Source organism: Panthera pardus, unplaced genomic scaffold (assembly GCF_024362965.1).
Source record: "Panthera pardus isolate Hobbes unplaced genomic scaffold, ASM2436296v1 HiC_scaffold_16, whole genome shotgun sequence".
Lineage (NCBI taxonomy): Eukaryota > Metazoa > Chordata > Mammalia > Carnivora > Felidae > Panthera > Panthera pardus.
In genome coordinates, this window is record NW_026526721.1 from 116,773,377 (window position 1) to 116,801,115 (window position 27,739).

The 27,739-nt window shown below is 41.0% G+C and overlaps 1 protein-coding gene across 2 annotated transcripts in view; it reads left to right on the plus strand.

Moving 5' to 3' along the window:
• Positions 1-9,904: 9,904 nt before the first annotated feature.
• PLOD2 (procollagen-lysine,2-oxoglutarate 5-dioxygenase 2) overlaps positions 9,905-27,739 on the plus strand; it is a 100,813-nt gene continuing 82,978 nt past the window's right edge. Inside the window, exon 1 of one of the 2 annotated variants that reach the window (XM_019438871.2) lies at positions 9,905-10,217. In XM_019438871.2, the coding sequence (XP_019294416.1) occupies positions 10,097-10,217 (121 nt within the window). In that variant the 5' untranslated portion in view covers positions 9,905-10,096. The remainder of the gene's footprint in view (positions 10,218-27,739) is intronic. The other variant, XM_019438854.2, reaches the window with a different exon arrangement.

Genomic DNA, 27,739 nt, shown 5'->3' on the forward strand with positions numbered 1-27,739 from the left:
CCCAGGTTGACCTGAGTCATAGATTTGAGATAAACATAATGCCATGTTGCCATTGCTGAAATACTTTATTTTACACTTTAAAAATGGGAACTGGCTTGGGGTGCCTGGCTGGCTCGTTGGTTAAGCGTCTGACTTCAGCTCAGGTCATGATCTTATGCCTCGTGAGTTCGAGCCCCGCATAGGGCTCTGTGCTGACAGCTCAGAGCCTGGAGCCTGCTTCGGATTCTATGTCTCCTTCTCCCTCTCTGTCCCTCCCCCAGTCACACTCTGTCTCTCTCTGTCTCTCAAACATATATAAACATTAGAAACAATTAAAAAAAATAAAAATGGAAACTGGCTTTGTGACAGAGAAAATAATAAGAGCATATGAAAGTTAGGTGACATGCCATATTGGTCATGAGTAAAGACTACCTTAAAACTTCAGTAACTTGCCTTTCACGGCTTTATTTTTGCAATAAAAATGACATTTTTGGGAACTGTTATTTTTTATGTGCCTGAAGTATTAAAACTAATCATTTCTTCGGTCTGTACTACACTTTCCAAAAACAAAAAACAAAAAACAAAAAACCTGATACTGAGAATTGACATGGACAAGAACAAAAAGATATGGAAGCACATAGCATTACTCACTTCTGATATGTAACTACATGCCAAAATCAGTAAGCCTTATAAACAACATATGCTATTCTTCTTAAATGTTTTTTTAAATTTTTTTTACATTTATTTATTTTTGAGAGACAGAGAGAGACAGACTACAAGTGGGAAAGGGGAAGAGAGAGAGGGAGACACAGAATCTGAAGCAGGCTCCAGGCTCTGAGCTGTCAGCACAGAGCCCGACGCGGGGCTCGAACTCACAGACCAGGAGATCATGACCTGAGCTGAAGCCGGATGCTTAACGGACTGAGCCACCCAGGTGCCCCACAACATATGCTATTCTTATCCTTATAAACAAGAAATGACAAAAAATATTATCTTGAGAGGATAATTCGAATTATTATTTTATCTGTGACATTAAGGTATTTCCCCAATATTCTGTCACCCAAAATTCAAAATATTTTTTCTTTAATAAATTTTTATTTAGGTATATTGTAGACTAAAGAAATACATAATATGATTGAATTTACTATTTAGCACCCTGAATTAAACATGCATGAAGATATTCAAAGTGAGAGAAGGGTCTAATTCATTTTGAAATCCTGAGGAAGTAGTGTCTGAAATATGGTGCCAGCACAGTAACTATTTGTTGACTGATTAATCAATAATTGTGAACCTACTTTAAGGAAAATGTGGGTGGAACAAAGAGAAAAAGGGGTTTTCCACTTTTGTGGTTGATTTGGGGCAATTTTGCTATGTGGATACGAGTTGTAACATGTATTTGTTTTGATTTAGATAATAAATAATAATTATTGAAAAACTGAAAAATTCAAAGGGTGGCATTAATGTAACTGACCTGTTAATATTTTTCATTTTGAAAGATTTTTAAATTTTTAAGAAAAAATATTCTTGTTTAAAAATTTGCTCTTTAAATGATTATTTTCCTTTTATAGTCTATACCTGACACATTTTTTTAAAATGCTGATAATCCTTTGCATCTCAGTAGTGTTTCCTTCCACTTTAGGTAAAAATTGTGGTTTTTAAGCATCGTATTCGGGCACCTGGGTGGCTCAGTCGGTTGAGCGTCCGACTTTGGCTCAGGTCATGATCTCGCCGTCTGTGAGTTCGAGCCCTGCGTTGGGCTGTGTGCTGACAGCTCAGAGTCTGGAGCCTGTTTCAGATTCTGTGTCTCCCTCTCTCTCTGCCCCTCCCCCACTCATGCTCTCTCTCTCTCTCTCTCTCTCTCTCTGTCAAAAATAAATAAACATTAAAAAAACAGAATCATATTAATAGCTGGAAAAAAATGAGGGCCACACATTAACAAAGTAACATGAGAGTGGTTATTGAGAAAAACCCTGTGGTTGAAGTGAAAGATAAACTAGAGGGCAGGCACCAAATGGCTACCTTCAGATACCAGAATCGTGTCAGAGATAATGTCAGGGAACTCTGCAAAATATGATGCCTGCGGGGGGTTCACCCAACATTTCACACATAATGCAAAGGGCTCACAAGCAGTCTGCAAGGGGGCTGCATTTCCTTACGTCTTCAAAAAGTATGCAGGTACTTTGTGAAGTGTGATCTGAGTCTATAATACAGAAAATTATATCTGATGCCAAGCATCTCTTTTGGAAACCTGTAATGGAAAATGCTCTGAAGAAGGCAACACTTATAATTCAGGGTGTTGCACTCAGAATGGGCATGGCATGCTGACCAACGCTGTGCTTTTCTCTCCTGATACACCTTGTAAGCAAATCCTTCTTTCTTTCAGTTCTACTGTGAAAACATTTCCCTTAATGTATGTCTCAAAATTCATTTTCCAGATCTTAGGAATGATGAAATAAAAATAGTACTAGCACTTTCATGGCCTATTTCTAAACGATATCCATTTCTCTGGGGCCAAAGCTTTATAGTATTCAATAATTTTATTCTCTCTGTTCTTTTTATAGCATCTGATATTAGAGTTATTTATATCTGTTTTATTGCATTATGGATCTGTGTATGTCTTAGGCTATGTTTCATTTGCAGTTAACATCATTGGAGATCTCACTAAGTGAAATTCTATCATAATTATTTTTCTCATAGTATTCTGGATGAATCAAACACTCATAATCGATGTATGCTAAGTTCAGTTCTGCCTTAATCAGTTCTGCCAGAACAGGGATGGCCAGAATCAGACCAACCAGTCATGGGGCAGAGCACATAAGGAACCACCCAATGGCAGGTAGTTAAGATAGTGCCCGCAGGAGGCCTTGGGGAGGTTTGAGGTTGGCTAAGCTAAAAACTCTTCTCCAGAGATTTATGAGGAGACCAGGAAAGATCTCAGTCTGAGATGAAGTAGGCTATCAGACAGGGATCCAAGATAATAACTAAATACTTGAGCTAATGCATGCGAAGAAGAACTTAGTCACAGAGGAAAAAAGCAACAATATCAGTTTTGGAAACAGTATACGATCAGAGTTGACTCAGGAAGGTCCAACTCCAAGCTGATCAGGAAATGTTGATTATAGACTCCTGATAGTCTCAATACTTATGGAAGGGATTGGGTCTAGATTTAGGGGTTGGTCAAGGAGTAAATCAAGGTTTAATGGGGCCCAAAGTTTGTATCGTTTTAGGCATTTTAAAGAAGAAAGACACTATAGACTTACAAATATAAAATAAGTTAAAGGAGTGAATACTTATTTAGGTTAAGAAAAGTAAACCTAACAATTTATGAAACGCTTAGAGGTCAGATCTCTACTTTTTTTCCTAAGATCTCCTTAGGTAGTTGCTGAGAAATGCTTTTTTAATAATCATTCCTGATTACAACCTTCTTCCTTTTCAACACAGGACATTATACAACTCCCAGACACTGCCAACACACAGAGATGCTCGAAAGGGAGGGCACTGAGGCTTACACACTCGATTAGCTTCAGGACGAAAGGAGTTAAATGGTCCTGAGAAGAAGCGGGTCCAGGGGCATGAGGGACCAGAAGAGCTACCATAAGGAGTCTCATTAGAAACTATTGTTGAACAAGAAATTTTTGAACTATATTGTAGTCTATCATCATTAATGTCATTCTGATGTCACTTATGTCAGCAAATAATGTCATAGCTTTGGTATGGAACTTTGGTAAAATTGTTTGGAAGACAGAATGCAGAAGCCACAGATTGCTGCTGCTGACCTTATAGGGTGACTCACGGCCCAGAGAGCTCTGTCTCAATCGGTGCAAAAAGTCACAAAACATCTGCTAGGATCATCTTTGGAGTATTTGTGCGCTCTCTGGCTCTCTTTACTCTCCTGGCCTGCTCCTCTTACTTTAATCTGGCTGAGTTTAGCTTTATGTCTGACATCATTTTGCTAGGTATGAGGGTTTCACAATTCATATGGGGGAGATTCTATACAGTCATGCTCAGATGCCTAAATCATATAATGAAAGTTAAAAAAGTGGCTGGAAGTGCTGAATGAGAACTAGAATTTATAAAGGGCTCCTATCTTTTCCTGAGGATAAAAAAGAAACCAGAGAAGTAAAAAGCTTCAGAAAATAATCCACACACATTTCCCCTGTGATAGATCAATATTTTTGCTCAGCGAAGAAAATATTTTGCTTACCATATGTTAAGCATATGTTTATTTTTCTCATACGGGTTTTGCTTGGATCTCCAACTCTTGAAAAGTCACCTTGGAAATCATTCCCCTCAAACTGCAGCTTAAAGAATTTAAAAAGACAATGGCTGGGGCCCACAGAGTATGCTACGAGCCTCTCATTTGTAGAAGGTACTTTAGCTTGGTGGCAACTTGCTCCCCCTAAATTTAGAAAGGTCACCCCCTGACATCTGCAGACTAAAGACTTAACAGCATGAAAGTTCTGCTTCACTGTGTCCTTCGTTCCCTCATCTCTGGCTTATATCTTGCAATCATTGTGGTTTCTGCTCCTATCTAAGGTTTTGATGTTAAACTCATGGCCACAGTGCTAAAAGCACTCACTTTCCCCAGGCTTTCTTCTATTCCCCAGGTCTCTCTTCTGTATAATTTGTGCTATTTTTCTGACTTTATCAGTCAACTTTGCTGACTCCCTCACTTCCTCTCAAAGTGTATGTCTTCTCCAAGTTTCAGCTCTTGGCTATCTGGTTGTTTTTCCTTCTCATCGATTTCATTTAATCTGTCCCTCCCCCTCCACCCCAAAGGCTATTTCATGTGTTCCCAAGGTTTAACTTCTCATTCATTTAATGAATACTCATTGAATAAATATCCTTGTCTCCTTTTTTCCCTCTTACATGTACATTGAAACCATCAAATTTTGTTGGCTCTACGTTCAAAGTCTATTTAGAAACTGACTTGCTTTTATTGCTACCAACCAGGCTGAAAGCGCCATTATCTTCTGGACCACTGCATTAACTTCCAAACTGGTCTCCAGGCTTTGCAATTCATTTTCCCCACTCATGCCGCTTGGTCTAACCACGCATCTAGATTCTGTGATCCTTCTCAAACCCTTCACCAGACCATGTCACTGCTATGTGTACAACAATCCAAATGATGCGATCTCTCTCTTTTTTCCCTTGTGGTGAGACCACTTAACCTGAGATCGACCCTCTTAACAGACTTTTTTTTTTTTTTTTTAATTTTTTTTAACGTTTATTTTTTATTTTTGAGACAGAGAGAGACAGAGCATGAATGGGGGAGGGGCAGAGAGAGAGGGAAACACAGAATCTGAAGCAGGCTCCAGGCTCTGAGCCATCAGCCCAGAGCCCGACGCGGGGCTCGAACTCACGGACCGTGAGATCGTGACCTGAGCTGAAGTCGGACGCTTAACCGACTGAGCCACCCAGGCGCCCCTTAACAGACTTTTAAACGTAGAGGAGATTATTGTTATCTACGGATGCAGTGTTGTACAGCAGATCTCTAGAACTTATCGATCCTATACAACTAACATGTTACAGCCATTGATTAGCAGCTCCCCTTTTCCCCTCCCCCAGCCCCTGGCAACCACCATTCTATTCTTTGCTTCCATGAGTTTGACTATTTTAGATGTAAGTAGCTTATCTCACTTGGCTTAGGACCAAAGATGTTACCAGGCTCTATGACTTCACGCCGCCCCCATATCTGCTTACCTTTGCCCTTGCTGTTTCCTCTCAGGCTACATCTCCTACTAGTCTCATCCACAGTCACTGAACTCCTGCTCATTGCTATGTTGCCTTCTTTTACCACTCCAGATATGTTCTAGCCTCAGAATCTTTAAGCTTCCTGTCTCTTCTTCTCAGGACACAGTTTCCCCATGTAGCACAATCACCTCTTTTCCTCATCACTTTTGGATCTTTGCTCAAGCATCATGTTCTCCGTGAGGACTTCCTAGGACCTCCTATACAAAAATTCAGCATACCCTCCCCTCCTTGGTCCTTCCTAGTTACCTTTCCTGATATATTTTCTCTCTACCACTTATCACCATGATATATATTTTTTATCTTTCTTTTTTTAAATGTTTATTTATTTTTGAGAGACAGAGAGAAAGAGAGAGAGAGAGAGAGAGAGAGAGAGAGAGAGAGAGAGAGACAGTGTGAGTGGGGGAGGGGCAGAGAGAGAGACAGACGGAGAGACAGAACCTGAAACAGGCTCCGGTCTCTGAGCTGTCCGCACAGAGTCCAAAGCAGGGCTCGAACTCTGAATGGCAAGATCATGACCTGAGCTGAAGTTGGACGCTTTACTGACTGAACCACCCAGGCGCCCTTATTATCTCTTTCTTTATGTAAGAGTAAATGGATACGGATGTTTGTTTTTTCATGGGTATATGTGTTTTACCAGCATCTAGAACAGTGTCTACACATAGTAAGTATACAGTCAATGTTTTTTGAATGACTAAACGAATGAATGAATACATACTACTATGAGCCAGTTACTTAATATGCAATGATGAAGAATTGGATCCTGCCCTCAATAAACAAACTGTCAGATAAAAAATCTGTCCAAAATGAGAGAGGTTTGTTTAAGGAGTTAGAAAGCCTGGAACAGGGGTACCTAACCCAGCCTGAGGTAGGATGAGGCACCAAAGTTGGGCTTCCTATAGGAGGTAGCCCCTGAGCCTGACAAAAGTTAGCCTAATGAAAGGAGGAGGGAAGGTTTGGAGACGAGCTTATTAGACGGAGGGACGACATGAACGGAGACATGGTGGCTGAGTAGATGCTGTTAGTGCTCCTCTCATTTTTCCTCAAAGCTTTTTACCATTTCTGAATATGCCAACCTGACTTACGGCCAAGAGCTGCATCATTACTGGGAGCCTGCTATGCCTACAGCATAGCCAGGCTGGGAATGCCTCAGACTTAACAAGTTTCCCTCAGTTCTTAATGACTAATGAGTGTTAGGGTATATATACCCCAGTTCTCTCCCCCTTGGCCAGGTTATTTTGGAAGGGTAAGTACATCAATTCTGTTGGATTGAACTCCAGTCACTCACTGTTGTAGATTTAATAATGCACCCATTATGGACTAAATTCCCTTTCCTCTGCCAGTTCATCCTCAGCTACCTCTTTCCTTTGAAACTTCCAACAAACTGTTGATCCTTGAATCGTGGCTCAGGGTTGGCCTCTGGAAAAAGCCAGATGAATACAGTGATTTTTACCCAAACTCTAGTGAATAAAAATGACAAAGTCTTTGGTATGCTTTGGGAGATAATAAAGCAAACCATATTGGTTGTGTATAGGGTATGGGGGGAGAGGTGATTAGGTTTGATAGTAACGGAATGTGAATTCTATGTTAAGGGATTTGGATTGTTTCCAAATTCCTTATGAAATCTCTGAGTTTGGGGATAAAGTAATCAAAAGGATATCTGAGTATGATGAAACTACCTGTGATAGATACAGTGGTATTGTACCGGGGCGGGGGGGGGGGGGGGTGTACAGGATGGGTGACCAGTTAGGAAACCGTTCAGGCAGCACAGTTAGGATATATTCAGGAGTGCGTTGGTGAGGTGGCAGTGAGAATGGAAAGGAATAGACGGAGTGAAAATGTCCAAGGGAAAAAATGACAGGCTTTGGAATCTAGTTGTGTGTGTTATGGGGGTGGAAGGAGAGAAGTAGAAAATGTCTGAGGCTATGTGAGTTAGAGAGGAAAAGTATCATTAACAGAGATGAGGAAGCCGTGAGTGGGATCTGGATTTGATGAGTTAAAGACATTTGGGGTTTGTGCCAGTGGAATGTCCAAGCAGAAATGTTCAGCAGACAGCTGGAAATATAAGAAGGCAGGAAGGATTTGGTTTCAGAACTGGGGCTCTTTCAGACAGCGATAAATGTGCCTGGCTATCTGAAAATCCCCAAGAAACACTGGCTTTATACAAGCCTTCTAGCCCTGACCTTGTGACTCTCAATAGAGGAGAAACGTCGTAACCTGCAGTCATCGGTGGACTTTGCAATTGAAATACACACACACTTGCGAGGTGGAGACGCTGTTTAAGTGTGCACGGGAGCGAAAGCTAGGCTTTTGTGGCAGGGCAAAAAGCTAGGCTCTAAGCAGGTGAATTCTTGAAGATATGGAACAACCAGGGAAGCAAGGAGTCCAGTTCACAAAGTTTGGCAGAGTTCAGGTGCAGTAGCCAGGTTTTGGAATTCTGGAGACTGAGATTTGGCCCAAAGACCGGCCATTCCCTTGAGTCCTCAGATTCAGAGGACTGATGTTGTTTGTTTTCTGCCTGGTTTTATGGAGTGGCGCTGGCCACACAATGAGGGATGTTATTAAGGAATCCATCCCTGAGCTTTTTCTTCTTCGGGCTGAATAAACCTTATTTCATTCTTCTCACAGGTCATACTTTCCATCTCTTTAATTATTTGTTACCCTTCTCTGAACTTTCTCCAATTTTCCTCTTAAAATGCTGAGACCAAACCTTCAAAACACAGTAACAACTGGCTTAGTTCTGGGCATAGGAAATGGTTTTCTAAAACGTCACACCCAGGCAACAGTTCTTTGCAGGTTTTTCCACCTGTTTTTAACGCGACCATTAAATTGACATGCGACTATATCTATATAGAGGTGACTCATCTATATATCTTGAAAATTTGATCATAATGGGATATCTTTTTCAATCATTTTGTTTTAAGTTTATTTATTTATTTTGAGAGAGACAAAGGCAGTATGAGTGGGGGAGGGATAGAGAGAGAGAGGGAGAAAGAATCCCAAGCAGGCTCCCTGCTGTCAGCACAGAGCCCAAGAGGGGCTCGGACCACGAACCCTGAGATCACGACCAGAGCAGCAACCAAGAGTCCACTGCTTAACCCTCTGAGCCACCCAGGCGCCCCAATCATTTTGTTTTAACTTCAAAGGCTCAGAGTTGGGAGAAGGTGTTGGCTCCAATCTTTTTTTTTTTTTCCATTTTAGGAAAAGAACGGTAAAAGATTACAGAATACTGCCGTATTACCAGTCTGATTCTTTTTCTCCCGTAGGATAGCTCACTCATATCATGAAATATATGGAGCACAACTGTCACGCCCGTGCTTTCGCCCCTGCTCATCCCAACAGCTTGAACACCGGGCTAGCTAAAATGTGACGAGACGGAGTACACAGAAAGTGAATTTGCTTAGACGTGAGTCAAAACTGGAAGCAGGGGAGGACGCGCCAGGGACCTGAGAGATGGCTCGGACGACTCTGGGAGTAATTTTCCATGTGCACTGAAGGAAGATCTTGTAAGGCACAGCCTCAGGTTACACACGCTGGACTGCCATTCCGCAGGATTTACAAGCCATTACTGGAGAGCTCTCCTGGCCCAGGCGGGAGGAGGAAGAAATGTTCGCCGGACCATAAAAAAAAACTTTAGGTTACAGAGTAAAAGAAAAACAGGGCCCTCCTTCCGCAGAGGGAAGAAGCTCGCCCCCCTGAGGGTAGGGGTGAAGGGTGGGGGCGCTCCGTTTCCAGGACTCAGAGTCTGGCGAGGTTGCTGAGGGTTCGCAGCCGCTTCTGATTAGAGGGTGTCTGACACCCACTTGGGAGAACTCGGGCAAACTCGCACCCTCGGAGGCTCCCGGGAAGCTTCTGGTGCTGAGGCAGCAGAGAAGAGAGCGCCGCCCGCGCGCCGGCCTCCCCGCGGCTCCTCCCCACTCTCCCAGGCCCCCACTCCCAAACTTAAGCACACGCTCCCTGTTCCAGCCAGAGCCCTGCGTGAGTCTCTACACGTAGCCGCAGACAGCTCCTTAAATAGGTCGGAGTTGAGCAAACAATCCCAGACGTGGGGCCCGGGAAGGCGAGCGGAGGCGACCGCACCGGCGCAGCGGGTCAGCCGGCGGCCAATAGCCGGGGTGCGGCCCGCCCTGTCGCCTCCCCCTCGGGGAGCCTATAAGTTGCCCGCGACGCCGGGGGGCGCCCGCTCCTCCGCGCCGGCCTGGTCTCGGCAGCCCTCCCGCCGCTCCGCCGCGCGCACTTGGCCCGTCGCCTCCCGACCGCAATCGTCGGCCCCGGGCGGACCGGGGTCCCCGCGCTCTCGCGAGAAGTGCGCCGCTTCAGGGTGGTGGGGGCGCCGGGGCCGGCGCCGGCCCTCGAGAGGCCGAAGATGGGGTGCTGCGCCGGGAAGCCGCAGCTGCTGCTGCTGCTGCTGCTGCTGGCGCTCGTCTTGCAGCTCTGGAGCCCCTGCGTGGGTGCAGACCCGGAGAGGCCTTCCAGCATCCCCACAGGTGAGCCCTCCCGCGGTTTGCCCGTGTCCCGGGAGGCTCGGCCGGCGGGGGTGGGGGTGGGGGCAGTTCATTCATCCACTGGCCCCTCGTGCGGGGCTGGCCAGGTGAGTAGGTGGGGAGGGGCGTCCCTCCCCAGGACTGCAGAGGTGAGTAGGTGGGAGCCTGCCCTTCGCCAGGACCACCGAGGTGAGTGATCGTCCTTCCTCCTCGGGACGGCTGAGGTCTTCCCCAGAAGGGCGCTAGGGCGGCGCTGGTCCCCGGGGAAGCACCCGCCCTCGCGGGTTCTCGGAGTTCTCCGTAACCTGGGAGCGCACGAAGTTTTCCTTCAGCACCAGTTGGGGTTTCCTTTTCGTCTTGCAGGTCACGGGGCACCAACACCTTTCGGGCAACTCTCCTTTCTCCTCCTGTCCTGGAATGGGCATGGTTTATTCGTGTTTGAAGAGGCAGTACTCCCTCTGTGACCTAAACACGGGGCTCAGTGTACTTTCTGATTGATGGTGACACATTCCTTCCAGCGCCCCAGGAAGCAGCCGGTAACACCTACCTCTTGCCAAAAACAACGCTCAAAACCTTGGCTGTTTTCTCTAAGGCGGACTGGCTACCCAGTACCTCCAGGCGGCAGCTTTCCTCCTTGGGGATTTGGAGGGGAAGCTGTGGACACACATCTCCCCTTAGCCACCCTTTTCCTAAGCCTGGTGCCATTTCTTGTTTTCAGAAGCTGGAACTGCGGCGAAGAGTGCAGTCAAGTTCGTGTAAAACAAAACTTTTTACATTTAGCGGCCTTAAAGAGCCTCACCACATGTTTGTCCAAACACACTCTGGTGCCATTTGCTGCTCAGGAGATACCCTTGGAGTATTCCACTTTTGTGCTCTGGCTCTATGGTCAGCTCTCTGAAATTAGATCTTGCCTTTAAATGTCCTTGTGCTGTACTGTTTCTTTTTTTAAATTAGGATCATTTTGTCTTTTTTTTTTTTTTTTTTGTAAGCAAATAGGGCGTTTTTCTGCTTGAACTTTAAGCGGAAGGACAGAAATTTCTATTTCAGGTTTACAGTCAGAAAATGACATTTGATGTAGAACCCAGGTAGTCCATCTAAGCCATAGTTTTGTCTTTATCTTTACGTGTTTCAGAAGGCTTCAGTGGGCTGCATTGCCTATCTTTCTACATTCCTGCCAAACAGTACTTGCTTTGTGAGCTTGAGAAACTTCAGCATTTAGATGGAGTTTTGTCAGTTACATGATGCTTTTCTTTCTCCTAGATGAATGTGTTTGGTTCACAATGCATTTCTGAAACCTGTGCGGTTCTTTTAAATTTGAACTAAGTTTTTTTTCATAACTTTAACATTTCCTTCTAGTAAAACACCTAGAAAATAGACAAGTAAATGCCTCCAGCAAACTTGGAAATAGGGACATTAAAAAAAAAAATCCCTAGAAAAAATGACTTTCTTTGTTGAAACACCCAAGGAAACCTTACCGGGAAATAAAATAACCTCGAAGGGCTTTTCTTCCTTTAGAGGGACCTCTTCAGGCTTTGTATATTTTAGTTCACTGCATTACGAACACTGTCTCCCCCCAACCCCCCCTTTTTAATAGAAGGTATCTCTGTACCTTCCTTTAGGCTTACAAAGTCATCTTGCTTTCCCACTCTGGCTTTTAAGTTTCATGGACCTGGACAGTAAAAATTTAATGGATTGTAGTATGAGAGGGAATTGTAGATACGAATGTTTTCCTCAGAAAGTGACCACATAAAACCCACTGCTGAAATCTGAGTTCTGGTCGATCTTGGTGGGTAGGCATGGGGAATTCAGTTAGCGCCTACATGCGGGAAGATATTAATTCGTAATACGTGGAGGCAGCAGAAGCCAGTTTGAACTTTTGTGTAGGTAAATGTGATTAGCTGATAAACATAGACGGTACACTGCTTGATAATACGGCCAGAGTCATGGACTATGTTTCATTTTCTCCCTTAAAATATTACAACTGAGAATAGCTAAATTGGAAACTTCCTTATCTATCTAAGCATCAAGTGAACTTTAGAACTCGAACTTGTCTGGCTTACTAGGAGGTCTTTATAAGAAAAGTGCTTATCATTTCTCTCCAACTGTATTTGTCACCATGTCCCAGTTAGCCATGAAGAAATGGATTATACCAGGCTTTCTTGGCCCAGTTGAAATTTTGAGCCAGATCATTATTTATTGAAAAGGGCCGTCCTGCACGTTGTTCTATGTTTAGTAACATCCTTGGCCCCCATCCACTAGATACCAAAAGCACCCTCCTCCAAGTGTGAGAATGGAAGATGTCTCCAAATGTAAAAGGATCAAATGTCTCCTGAGGGGAAAAATTGCCCAAGGTTAAAAACACCTGGATTAGAAAAATCTATGCGTATCGGAGGCAGTGTGGCGTTATGGTGTTACTGGAATGTTAATAGCAACTCCTTTTTGAAAGCAAATGTTTATAGTGATTTTCCGTTTTTCCACTGTAGTAAGGAATGTGCTATTTGAATCACATTAATCAAGTTTTGGAATCTAGTTTTTCTTAGCTCTGTTTGATGCTGTGTGTTGACCAGAGTTGAGAACATTGTTTTTAGTTATACCTACTGAGAGTTCGCTTGTGTACTGTGTTCGTTCCTTTTTGGTTACCACTTTGCTTTTAGCATGGAAAGAATCTAAGTAAGATTTTGGTTAATAACACTTATTTTCTCCTAGAATTATTTATAGGGATTTTACCATAAAATTTTATCCCTGTGGGAGCTTTTGAGGCAAAACTCTCCTAATGAGTCTCCACAAATCAGATTAAAACCCTCATTTATCTTTCCTATAGTTTTCTGCCTTCCAGATGAGAGAAGGAGACGTGTGGATGTATTTCCACCAAGTATTTACAACCAGGTCTCCAGGCCAGGATCAAACTTTTTGTGTTTTTTCTGAGGTACCTTGACTATTCCCTGATCTAAATTGGGCAGAAACCAAGTTTTGGGCAAAAATGAAGGAAATGGTTTCAGATGTTTATGTCAAGACCAGTACTTTTCAACCATGTTCATTTATAAACTCTTTAATTTACTCTGGCGCATTCAGGGAGGAAAGCAAAGGTTTGTCCGATCTGCTGATGCAAACTGGCAATTTGGGGGGTGGAGAAGGGAAGACCAAGGTCCTGGAGAAACCTCTGGAAGGGGGGGTGCAGAGAGAGAGAGAGAGAGAGAGAGAGAGAGAGAGGAGAAACCTCTGGAAGGGGGAGACAGAGAGAGAGAGACAGAGAGAGGCTTGTCCTTCTGCACATTTTCTGTGTCCTGGGCTCCAGCCGCACGGAACAACTCATCATGCGTAAAAAGACTGTGCCTTTTATTTCGTAATATAAAAAGGGACATAGAAAACACCTCTGGAGAATGTGAGGATAGTAAATGAAAGTTAAATTAAAATACCCCTTTCTTCCCATCACACCAACTTAGACATTTTAAGAATAAACTCTGATCATAACAACTCTTGACGATCGGAACCTGCAAACTACTGGTTGAAGTGCATCATCCTTGGAGGACAGTTGAGTAACGTCTAGTGGAATTGATAATTCACATACCTGGCAGGTCTGCATGTACAGTACTCTCAAATTTCTGTGTCTGTCTGTTCTCTTTGAAATTCTATTCATTGGTAAGTCTAGCTGCTCGGAGATCCTTCCCCTTACTGTCTTTTGTTTGGCTCACTTTCTCACTTTTTAATGCAGTTGGTTTATATAAATAATACCAAGGGCAGAGAGAGAAGGAGACAGAGAATCCGAAGCAGGCTCCAGGCTCTGAGCTGTCAGCACAGAGCCTGACATGGGAGTCAAACCCACAAACTGTAAGATCATGACCTGAGCCGAAGTCAGACGCTTCACTGACTGAGCCACCCAGGCACCCCTGTATGATTGATTTTTATGTTTAACAAACTGTAAATTCTTTGAAGTGAGGGACTAAGTTATTCATTTTTGTGCTCGTCACAGTATCTTCCCTGTTCTGTCACCAAGGTTCTCAATGTATATTTGTTGAGTTTCTGGCCCACTTGTAGAATTTTGAAAAGTAGTATGCAGTCAGTGAGATTGCTAGTTGCTCATTTCCCTAGGATTTTGACTGAATTCACCAACCTCCCTTTCTCTACCTGGGGACCCATACACTAACATGATGTAGCAATTTATCAATGAAATATCTGACAAGGCCTTGTTTCTGAAATGTGGTTGGCAACTCTTCTCCATGGGCTATATCTTTCTGCTCTACTTACCTTACTTAGTATAAAGTCACACCTTCAGGACTACTTTCAGGTGATTGGATATCATGATTTTTCAAAAAAAACCTTATGGATGGTGAAGTGGAGACTTGAAATGGTTATATAACTTGCAGAAAATCACATAGCTGGAAAGCTACACAGGAGGAACTTGTGTCCTTTCTCCAGGCCGTGCTCCGTGTCTTTCCTGACCTCCTTATTGTTCTGTTGGACTTTCGGGACCTGGGGGAAAGAAATAGAGACCAGGCATCAGAGACCTAAAGAAACGAAAGGAATGTTTTGCTAAAAGGGAAACACATATTCGTAGGTTTATGTAAATGGTGGGGGAAAGGAATTGGCATGGGCTGTGGGAAAACTGGGCCCTAGGCCAGGGTGGCAAACTATGGTTCTTGGTCCAAATCTGGTGGCACCATAGCTACCTGTTTTTGTATGGCTGGTGAGTTAACAATCATGTTTGCCTTTTTAAATGATTGAAGAATACCAAGTGAAAAATAGGACATTGTGACATGTGAAAGTTATTTGAAATTCCGTAGTCAGGGTCCATAAAGTTTTATTGGCAGACAGCCACACTTATTTATTTATAAATGGTCTGGTGCCATAAGGCAGAGTTGAGTAGTTGCCACAGAGACCGTATGGCTTGCAAAGCACAGATTATTTACTATCTGGCCTTGTATAGAAAAACTTTGCGGATCCTTGTCTTAGGAGATGACATTCCCGTTTAAGCTGTGGCTCAAACAGATCTGCTCTCTTGGAATGAGCCAGATTCTGGACAGTAGCAGCTGATTCTGGGCATTTGAAAGGGCTGTTTTTCATTTTAGACTTTCCAGTGATTTCTGTGGTGTCTTTAATATAGTTTTAGGGCTTCTCTGTTATTTCTTTTTAAACATGGCATTGATGCTAACTAGACATGTACTTTGTTATAGTGTACTTATGATCAGAAAGGAATAAAACACTAATGGCTGATTGGAAAGGAGATGCATCTTCTTCGGAGCTAGTGGGTGTTCTAGTATTTTGGTCTAGAAACTTGGTTACGAATTTGTGGCTCAGTTCCTGGGAGGAAATGATTCGCACATTTATCAATGAGTACTTTCATTTTTCTTCAACAATTGCTATGAATTAGACTGAACTGAGAAATTGGTGGCCTTTAAAGTGACAAATATTTTTCTTTGACACTTTACTAGCTTGCGTTTGCAGTGGTGTGCTTGCCTCACTAAATTAAACTTAAAAACCATCGAGAGTATATTAGCCAAGATATACTTATCCTGAGTAGTAGAATTATAGACTGTGTTGTAATTTGTTATCATTGTACTATTTACTACCTTAAGGCCTACAGTGTTACAGCCTGTGTTTGGAAATGATGTTACTGAGGATGGTCTAGCAGTACAGAATTTATTACTTTTCTATTAACTATGTCACAGGAGTGCCCCTTCAAACACTATTGTTTATAATCAAAAAATAACTTTCAATATCTCCCGCTCAGGATAACTTTATTTTAAAACACAATTCAAAGAGTGGACATGTGTTATTTTTATACACAGAGGAATGGTTTCCATTACATGTTTTCTTTTGCACGTTAGAGGAGGGAAATTGACTTCTGTTAATAATTTTACTTAATTTTAAGTATAAATGCCTTTATTAAAAAACCTAATTCAGGCTAGTGTATTTATTTGCTTGGTTACTGAATTGACTCAAGTATTTTTCAGAGCTTAAATTGTATTAGTAGCATACTGTAGCAGTTTTGGGAAAATAGCAATCTTTTTTTATTCCTATTGAAATTTGTTTATATTTTCTCTCTTAAATTTATATCTTAAAAGAGATGTGACTGAGGAAGAAGCTTAATTTGTTAGTGTGGAAATATACTTCATTTACTATTTCTATTCTATAAGGAATTTGTTTTAAACTGTAGTTTGTATAGGTTTAGAATTAAATTTTGTCTAACATGGGAAAAACTTTAAACCAAGAATGAGTAGTAGACAGACAGTCTTTGCTTTCCTTTTTAAGATCAACAGTGATATCTTTTCTTTTACCGTTCTTTCAAATTTTATTCTTCCTACAAGGGAGTATCAGTTTCTATGCAAGTTTCTGAATGATGGGAGCACTCCATTATTAAGATGGAATGGCAGGGTCTGCTACATCTGAGTATCTTCTCCTTTTAGGCTGAAGGTTCATATTTCTGGAGAATGACTGGGTTTCTGGTCAAAATCTTCACTAGAAAGGTAAAAAAAAAAAACCCACCACATGTCAATTTTAATACAGTTGAAAGAACATGCAAAATTATATTCTCTACATTTACTCTATAGTAAGTATACAAATATACTATGTGAAACTTCTAATACAAGTAAGAGTTTTGGTGAACATGCAATTAAAATGAGACTAAATGGGGGGATGGTCAGGAAAAGTGTTTCTAACAAATGTGGTTAAGTTAGTAAAATAGGTCAGAGTTAGAATTAAATCTCATTTGTTATATTGATCATTATGTTGATTTTAATAATTGCTTTCATTGTTTGTGGGTGCATAAGACATCCCAGTGTGTATTACATTTACCGGTCCTCTGTTCATTTTCTTTAGGATTACAGTCTCAAGCTTTTAGAAGGAATTCTCTTATTTATTTCTAGTTACTGCTAATGTTTTTTATTTTTATTTTTATTTTTTAATTTTTTTTTAACGTTTATTTATTTTTGAGACAGAGAGAGACAGAGCATGAACGGGGGAGGGTCACAGAGAGAGGGAGACACAGAATCTGAAACAGGCTCCAGGCTCTGAGCTGTCAGCACAGAGCCCGACACGGGGCTCGAACCCACGGACCGTGAGATCATGACCTGAGCCGAAGTCGGACGCTTAACCGACCGAGCCACCCAGGCGCCCCTGCTAATGTTTTTTAAAGTTCCTTCCAAAGAGAAAGAGAGAGGGTTTTCCTCTGATTTAAATGCTAATGTGGTTCTGCTCCTCTGTGCTGTGGATATTACAAGGTAAACATTCTTATGGCATGAAGGAACTTTCAAACACATACAATTTATTTTTTATTAAAAAAATGTTTTTTAATGTTTATTTTTGAGAGGAGAGAGAGAGAGCCTGAGCCTGAGCAGGGGAGGGGGAGAGAGAGGGAAGCACAGAATCTAAAGCAGACTCCAGGCTCTGAGCTGTCAGCACAGAGCCCAACGTGGGGCTCAAACTCACAAACCATCAGATCATGACCTGAGCTGAAGTCAGACGCTTAACCCACTAAGCCACACAGGTGCCCGAAGCACATGCAATTTTTATCTCTCTCCCTACCATCCCAGTCAGTCCCAGACACTCAAGTACACTAAGTTGATTATACATCATGCCACACAGCTTCACCCTCCTGCAGGCACAGCAGGAAGTGGAAGAGGTATGTGGAATCCTAGCAGTCTTAGGTTCTTCATTCTGGGCATTGTTCAGGAAAAACTCCAGAAGCTATACTCCTTAATTCCCGTGGCCACAAAGTCTCAGGACAGAGCCACTGTCCTATTAGCAAGGCTCTGACATTGACTCGTCTGTTTCACTGGTTTGAAGCCTTATGGGGCTTAGGGTGCTGATTACTTACAGTTACTACATACACATAGGGCTAAGAAGGGAGCCAGTTACTTTTAGGTATTTTAATTCTCCAACTAGTTCTTTAAACATTTACTCCTTTTCTTCCTGGTTCTATCCGTATGATAAACACCAGCAGCCATTTCAACATCTCAAAAACAAAAAAATCAGCAAATACAGAATTTAAATCATTTCTTAAAAAAAACACACACACACACAAAACCTGGCAAACAGTTTGCAGGCAGACTAAAATGACCTCCCTAATTCAATCACCTAGGGAAGTCTCACAGAGCTGTTATGCAGGAAGCAAACTGGTCCTTTGATGGGATTTTCCAGTCATGCCCAAGCCAGCAATGAGGCCCCTTGTCTTCAGAGCACCCCCCCCCCCCCCGCCCCTTCTTCTGCTCAAGCCATGTTAGGTCTTTCCTGGCCTCCAGCTGGCACCACAACTGTGACCAGAGTGCTCTGCTTGTCCAGACCATCTAAAATTCTTGTCAGCCACATCTAGAGAAGGACAATTCTCCTTTTCTTCTTAGTTTAGTTTAAACAAGGTTGGAATTTTTTAAACAGTGACTTTACTAGGTAACCAAAGGCAAAACAAAACAAAACTCCGAACTGGAAAACCACCAAAGCAAAGAAATGAACGGACTTACAAAGTAGAGACTCAGAGTTCTTACTACACTCTGACTTAAGTATAGTTAGAGACCTGCATACCTGGCATTTTTTGGGCAGTTTCTAGGTTCTGGGTCTTGCTCAGCTTTTCTTTCTCCATTCTTCAATCCCATTTCTACTTTTTCTCACCATGTTCTTTTATACATACAGCTCTTTCTTCTCCAGGGTTGGAGTCCATAAAGTCCACAGACTTTATATTTCCAAAAGTGTTGCTAGGTTGTGAAATAATAAGAAATATATATTTTGGTCTCTGCCCCTGGTTCCTGCTAATATTTGGTCTTTGATCCTGGTTCCTGACACAGAGCTTCTAAAACCCTTGTAATTTTTGAGTGATAGAAGTATCTGTCATAGAACTACTAAATCCCTTAGAATTCCCTAGGTGGTAAGAATGTCTTTTGTTCTAATGAGGTGACTCTTGATGGGCTCTTGAATGGGAGCTCTTCACCAGAAAAATCAAGCCATGATTAGAAGCTTGAAGCTTTCAGCCCTGACCTTTGTCTTCTGAAGAGGGAGAGGGTTTAGAAAACAAGTTACTAATTGGTTATACCTACATGGTGAAGCATCTATAACAATCCCTAAGGTGTGGAGTTTGGAGAGCTTCTGGGTTGGTGATTACATCTATATGGAGGGAGGTGGTGCAACCCAACTCTTTGGGGACACATGGGATCCTTTCATACCTCACCCTATGTATCTCTTCATATGACTCTTCACTTGCATCTTCTAAAATATCCTTTGTAATAAATTTGCAATAGTAAGTAAGTTGTTTTCCTGAGTTCTGTGGGCTGTTCTAGCAAATGATCAAACCCGAGGAGGAGCTCTTAGTAACTTCTTATTTGTAGTCAAGTCAGACAGAAGCTGTGGGTTACCTGGGGACCTGCTACTTGTGATTGGCATCTGAAGTGGGAACAGTCTTATGGGAATGAGCCCTTAACTTTTAGGATCTTTGCTAATTCTGGTTGAATTGAATTGAACAACAGGATACTCATTTGGTTTGGGAAAATTGGCCAGTGTGGGGAAAAAGTCCACACATCTGGTGTCAGAAGTACTGTGTGTAGTACGAGAAGAGAAACATTCCTGCATTTCCCTAGACATAAGTACACTAGGTATTTTTATAGTTTCATGGGTCATATCAGCATAACCCTAGGCTTTGGCCAGTCTATTTTCTTTTGTAAGGAAGAGTTTTAATGCATTTTTGCCTATAACTCTTTTGGTATCGCTTTAATTCTTGGTTTTGAGTACCAGTTTACATTAGCTTTTATGAGTCTACATACTTTAATAAATCTATTTTATTTAATTAATTTAACTTTAAAAATTCTCCCAGAATACATTTTTTCTAGAGGTAACTAACCTATTGTAACTTCTTAGATACAAACGTATGCTAGAAATAATTCCCATTGTGTAATATTACGAAGCATGACTATTAATATTTCAAAATTTAATTCGAGTATTTATTCATTGTCTAGTCTGTGTTCTGTGTTGCCTTATGGGAAGGAGAAATAGAAAAACAAAACGAGACAAACAAAAAAAACACACCAGACTCAGTCCCTGTTCCATATTGAAATTCTGAGATTCTTACAGGAGAAATGATGCATATGTAAAACTGAACAAATCAAAGAAGCACTTACGGTGAAGCAGCCTGGCCTGTGGGGAATAGCACTGACATCTGGGTATCAGGAAACCTTGATCTAAGTTCTAACCCCTCCATTCACCAACCTTGAGCCAATTATCTTGCTTCTCCAGACTTCCTTTGTAATGTATGTTCTTTATAGCTCCGTTATTTGATGTCTCTTGAATTGTGTCAGGAAGTGGAGTGGAGACAAAGGCTGCAGGAACCAGAAAACAGATCTGAAGAAACTTACTATCAATACATCCCTTATGCCAAAGGAAGCATAGACACAAAGTTGCTTTGTATGTTAATATTCTAGTTCTCTCAGGAGCTGGAGTTGGACAGACCTTGATACTGCTTTTTTCCCTAATTAACTTTTGATTTAGAGGTAAGAAAATAAGCCCAAGAATAACTAGAATTAAATTTACATTTAAAAATATTCGAAGTGTTTTTATGTGAGAGGAGAAACTAGGCTAGTGTTTGATATGAAGGTGTTTTCTGTCTTCTGAGAGAAATCATATACTCTTCAGTACATTTAAATACTGGAAGCTGTTTTGAAAAATGGCTTTATATTCCTCTGCTTCAGTCTTGACTGTTTACGTCCTACTGGTTAATAAAAATGATGCTGGTAACTCTCTAAAATTAAAAAGAAGCGATTGTAAAAAATTGGAGGCCCTCTTCCAAATTGTTCCCGAAACAGTCATCAAATCACCTAATTTTTAGATTCACTAAATACCTTTAAAATATGATTGCATTCAGTAAACTGGAAACATGGTAAATAAAAAGAAAATCAGTTTATAGGGTAAAAGTATTTGTGTGTGTGTGTATGTCTCTGTGTCTGCATGTGTCTCTAGCCATGGAGATTAGTTAAGCCTTAAGAATGGATTATAAAGCTGGAATGCCTTTTGATCTGGACTTTTCTGTGGTATATTGCTCAATCACTGTCACAGTACCATTTATTCTACATGTGTTTGCGCCTCTGGAATGGAGTATACCTTGTGAGTGGTAGTGTCTTAGACCCAATCTTTTCAGGAGATGGTGCCCTATGCCTTTTCTCTTTTCTTGGCTTTTACTGTTACTGTTTGCAGAGATTTTATGTAAATTGAAGGAAGCAGTTCAAATAAAACAATTGGAGGGGGAAAAGGGTGGCTTAATTGTGAAAATATTTACAGTTGTTACTTTTTCATGTGCAACATTACCAAAAATCACAGAACCATTTAGCCTGGATGTTGTTTTTGGAGATTAACTGTGGTTTATTGAATAAGAAAGTAAGCATTAGCAGATGTTTTTTCCTATAGAGTAGGTAAGGTTAAAGAAAGATCTCTTTTAAAAACTGATAAACTAACCTTTGTATTATTATTTAACACAAAGCGATTGGTATTTTCACGTCCCATAAGCATAAGGTTTTCTCGTAGGGTATAAAATCCTAAGCAGCCAAGCCCCTCTTCTCCATAGCAAGTCACGGAATGGCCTCGATGGCAGTGGTACGAGCAGCACCATTGTGGGCTACTATTTATGGATGAGTGGATAGGGAAAATTTTTCAGGTTGAGGGTAAAAGATAAACTAAGAAGCTTACTTTATACCAAACATGCATACCTAAGAAATGACTACAATTCATAGTTAACATCTTTTCTGTAACTGGATGCAAGATGTGAATTTTTCTTAACACGTGTCAGAATAGCCCACACTTGAATTAGTTTCAAGCATATTTGAATTGTAGAAAACTCTTTTGAAAATGAGTCCTATTCAGTGTGAAGAGGTGGTGGGAGGTAGAAGGTAAGTGGAGAAGGTGAAACTGCTTGCAAGCATGCTAGAAAATGATAACATACGTGATTCGAATGTGTTCTGACAATTAATTCAAAAAACTGAACTAGAAGCCACTGCCCCAATGCTGGCAAAAGGGAACTTTGCTTATGTAAAATTGGATGTGCACTGAACAAATTTGGTTTGAGTATTTTCCTACTTAGGGATTTGTTTATCTGGATTATGCTAATTGATGGCATAGCATTCCTATTATTCACAATAAATTGTATATCCCAGCCATTCTTGCCATGCATGACTCCCAGCCTGCAGTCCTGTGTACCCGGACATGCGCACCGAGACAGTGTGCAGTACTGGGCTTGTTTTTCACTTGGTTGCCTTGGGGATCAGTAGAGGTTCAGAAACATAGACACTGTGACTCTGAAGACCACATGGCAGAAGAGGGTGCTTCACGTCTCTTAGTATTTCTCATAAACTATGGTAGAAGCCTGTTGTGCCTTGAATTATCTGGAAAGCTATATTGGTCCCACTTTCATCTTGGATATTTTACTAAGAATTTGAGGACGATACTCCTTTGCATTTCAAATGTTAAGCAATACAGAAGAGAATGTTTGCTTTCTACATATAGCCAAAGAGGGTTCACCATACAGCGAGGAGGTTGGACACCTCTAACTATGAATTAACTAAAGTATGTATGAGCTCGCCTGGCTTACTGGGATACAGTCAGATGCTAATAAGCTGCTTACATGCTAATTAGGAAAAGATGCCCTGTGGCCTGAGACAGTGTAGGGTAATGGTTAAGGGGAGAGGGTTTTGGAATCAGACAGCCTGAATTTAAATCTCCTCTCTTTTCTCTTTTTTGCTGGTTATCCTTGGAATAAGTTACTTAACCTCTCTGAATCCTCTTTTCTTTATAAAGGTGATTGTCTCCTAAAGTTGATTTGAGGATTAAATGTTATAATGCCAGTAAAAGGCTTAGCACAGGGTCTGCAAACAGAAAATGCTCAGGAAGTGCTACTAACTAATGTTATTATTTTACACAGTATAATTCTGATTAACATTATCCTAAAGTAGAACCTAGAATGTATAGAATTAATTCTTGTATTCTGATTGGCAATGGAAAAAAATTATAGGCTCTCAATAGATTCTAGAGAATAAGTTTTAACAAGTTAAGATATAAAGACAACTTTTTTTTTCCCCAGGGGAACCCCAAGGAAATAATAAATTTAGTGGCACAGTCTCTTTGGTGATGTTCCTTATTTACTCAAATTCAAATCTTTGAAGTCACTTTTTCTCATTCCTCTGATTTATTCTTGATATTGAAATGTGTTGTTTCACTCATTATTTTCTCTCTTTTTTTTTTCTTGGTTTCATTTATAATGGAAAGCGTATCTGTGTATAATATGTAATTATCTCAAAAAGATAAAACTTTTTTGAGATAATCATAATACTGTTATCACACTCAATAGTAATTCCTTCGCATCATCTAATGCTTATTCAAGATCAATTTTGCACCTTTCTCAAAATTGTCTTTAAAAAAAAATCTTGGGGCACCTGGGTGGCTCAGTTGGTTAAGCATCTGACTTTGGCTCAGGTCATGATCTCATGGTTCATGAGCTTGAGCCCTCTGTTGGGCTCTGTGCCAACAGCTCAGAGCCTGGAACTGCTTCAAGATTCTGTGTCTCCCTCTCTCTCTGCCCCTCCTCCGCTCACATTCTGTCTCTCTCTCACTCAAAAATAAACATTACAAAAAAAAAAAAATCTGTGCTTTTACAGTTGGTTTGATCAGGGTCCATTAATTTCTCCTGCTAAACACTCTCCAAGCTATCACCAACTTAGTCCAGGCTGCAGATCTTGGGCAGCTTGAGGGTTAAATCCACCCTGCTTGCTGTCTCCCAGAAAACTTGAACTAAGTCCTATATATTTTTTTTGTTTTAATTTTTCTTTTTTTTAACATTTGTTTATTTTTGAGACAGAGAGAGACAGAGCGTGAATGGGGGAGGGGCAGAGAGAGAGGGAAACACAGAATCTGAAGCAGGCTCCAGGCTCTGAGCCGTCAGCCCAGAGCCCGACCCGGGGCTCAAACTCACGGACCGTGAGATCGTGACCTGAGCTGAAGTCGGACGCCCAACCGACTGAGCCACCCAGGCGCCCCAGTCCTATATTTTTAAAATCAGGAAATTTTACCTGAAGTCCAGGATTTATTTCTCTTGAAGGGAGGTGGGGAAGGAAGACCTGGAAGGCTGGATTTGCCTTCCCACGTGGCAACAACAGCTGGCTGATGCTGAGGGTTCTCTGCCTGTGGCTGGTGCTTGTGCCCCTGTGTTCACCACAGCTGGCACCTGGCCTCTTCACTAATATGTGTTTGCAGCTCCTGCTCTCGGCACACATCGCAGGATGAAATAGTTATAATTGCTTCTTAAGTTATCACGCCTGTCTCATCTTTCCATAGTCCTCTTTCTCGAGTCCGGTGGCTCGTATCCAGGAGTGATTTTGCCCCCGGCCCAGGGGATACTTGGTAATGTGTGGAGACATGTTTTGACTGTCATGAGTGGTGGGTGCTCCTGGCATCCTGTGGGTGGAGGCCAGGGATGCTGCTGAAACATCCTGCGATGCACAGCACATTCCCCCACAAGAAGGGATTACCTGGCTCCAAATGTTTCCAATTTCAAATTTCACTGCCCTGTTCAGAAGCTTCCTGTGCCTTCCCTATTTTCACAAGTGTGGAATACTTCCCAGTTTTCACTCTGTATTCATACTGGACTTCTCAGTGTCCACCCAAAATACACTTTTGCCTTTCTTAAGTCCTATCTCTTTTTTCAGTTCCTTTTCTCTGTCAGAATCCCTCTTGTCCTTTTTAAGACCTCCATCTTTCCCATTCATGAAGCTGTCTTTGATGACACCTTATCACAGTATTCTCCAAAAATCATTTTATTAGAACTGGAGACTTTTTTTTTTTTTCTGGAGACTTTTTAAAAGATGACCTATTTTAACATTTTCCCTTATTACCGTCCCTGCTTCTCTAATCCAAGAAACTGAATCTAGAGATATTAAGTGATATTTCCAAGGCGTCTCCTTGTTCTTTGCCTCCCCCCCCCCCCATGCTAATACATGTTACTTAATTAGGTATTTAATATGTTATTCTAAATCTTTTCATATGAATTAACTTCAAATTCTCAGCTGGATTTACCTACAGGAGGACATTGACAGTATCTCTTATTTTGGGTACCATGTCTATGAATTGCTATGCCTGTCAACTGCAAGCCTCTGGAAGTTTCTTTGCCCAGGAGCCCTACGGAAGGGTAGTCTGGTAACCCATGGCTCACCTCAGTCACAACTAATGAGAGAAGTGGGTAACTATGTCTGTCAGAGTTCCATTCGGGAAAGAGAAGCCATTTTAGATATCTGGAGCAGAAGGGGATTTAACAAAAGTAAGTATGGACTTACAATTACAGGAAAGGCTGGAAGAGCAGGCTTTAGGCTGACCCTTTAGCCTTGACTCCTAGAATAGCAGAGCAGCTGACCAAAGTAGGACGTTACCTACCTCAATTACAAATGGGTGGTAGATGTGAATATGCTGCCGTAAATATAATTCAGAGATCAGGAAGTTGTCTCCATTGACTCCTTATTCACACGAAACTGGTAACTAGACTCTGGAAAGCAGAATTCAACTCCTTCCTCTGCAGTATGTCTGTCTGTGTGTCTGTCTTCCTCCCTCTCTCCTGTTCTCCCTTTCTCTCTAGCTGTATAAAATGGAAGACTGGAACACTGGTGTAGAGTAACTCCACATCTTTTTGACCATGCTTACCAACGGAAACAGACAGAAATCGCGGGGAGAAGACCACTTGTCTTCCACATCTCATAGAACTGAATCTGGATGATGGGGCATAATTTTCATCTAGAAGCTTAGCTCCGAAGGAGTTGGAGACATATGGCTTTAACATTTATTTTTTTATGACTTTTTTTCAGTAATCGTTCTTGAAGCTTGACAAATCATTCAGTATTTTCAGAATTTTATGGCTTTTTGGCAGTAGGGATGCAAGTATGGGGTCAGCATTACATGAAACATATGGTCTACTTACACGAAAGTCTGTCATAAAGTTCTAAGATTTTTGAATGCTTTTTCAAGTTTTAAGAACCAACTGCTGAGGAAAGTCATGGGAAAAAGGAAATAAAACTATAAAATAGAGGCAGCTAAGTAGTAGGAATTTATCTCTTCTTATCCTTTTTTTTTTTTTTTTTTTTGACCCTTTTTGTAGTGGATCGTAACCTACGTGGAGAACAGTATAGGGCAACTTATCTCTAATTACAGTTTTATAGTGTTTGTTTGACTTTCGGCTGTTTGTTCATTTTCTTCTTTTCTGGTACTTTCATCTTACACAACACCCTATTAGATTTCAGTGAATACTTAGCTGACTAAAGTCACTTTTCTGAGATGAAACAACTGGGGCTTATTTAAGGCTTCTGGAATTTGAGAGGGTCAAGAGATAACGGAAAAAATTCTGGCTCATTTAGGAAGGAAGGATTTAATTTGACTCCACTTCTTAAGTCTTCATGAAAGCAAAAGTACAAGAGAAAACTTTGTGGATTACCATAACTATACTTCACAATTATAGACTTATTTTTAATGATATTTATTTGAAAGTTTGGTTTTCATGTAATTTTTTTCTTTACTTTTATAGTTTCTTTGCTCATAGCAGAAACTATAAATAAGCCTGTGCCTGAAACTTCTGCTGAGCAAATCTACACGAGTATCTTGCATTATAATTAGAATGTTGGGCTTTCTCAAGATTATCTGGAGTTGAGACATACAAATATTTCATATTACTTGACTTCTCTAGGCTCTAAGCTCTTCCCTAACTACACATGGCACTTATTTATTATTAAATTACATCTGTTTTGCTTATTTTTGACAACTCCAGATGTTAAGTACATACATTTCAATGTTAAAATGAACAAACTAACAAAAGCTAGGTTGGATATGGATGGATTAGATTAATAAATAAATGCCAATATAGGTTGAATATGCTACCATGGAAATTTTAGCGTTTGGGTTTTATGTGTGTATGTTTAAAATGATAAGTCTCAACATTTACAGATGTTTTTCATCTGTAAATCATTCTGAAGACTCCTAAGAAGTGACAAATCTTTTGAAGACATGGTGAAACAGCAGGAATCAGTAAGAATTACAACACAACAGACTTCATGAAGATGGTATAACCTCGCTGAAAAATTGTATTTTAGTTACAATGAAAATATCTGAATATAAATGAAAATGAAGGCATTTAAAAAGAATAAATTAAATTTGTCCATAATCCTACTATCATTAGTAAACAATGTAAAACATTTTGATAGTTTTTTCCCTTTTTTGGTTCACATTTCTTCATACATTTTCTTTACAAAATCAGGATACATATATTGACAAGCATAAAGAGATAGTTTTATATTCTACCATATTCATGAAACACTACACTGTAAGTATTTTCTCATGGCTTTAAATACTGTTGAAGTTATGATTTTTAAGTAACATTTTGATATGTGAGAGAATGCTGTAATTTCTTTAAAATTTTTTTAAGTTTTATTTATCTATTTTGAAAGAGACAGAGATAGCATGAGTGGGGAAGGGACAGAGAGAGAGGGAGAGAGAGAATCCCAAGCAGGCTCCACGCTGCCTGCACAGAGCCC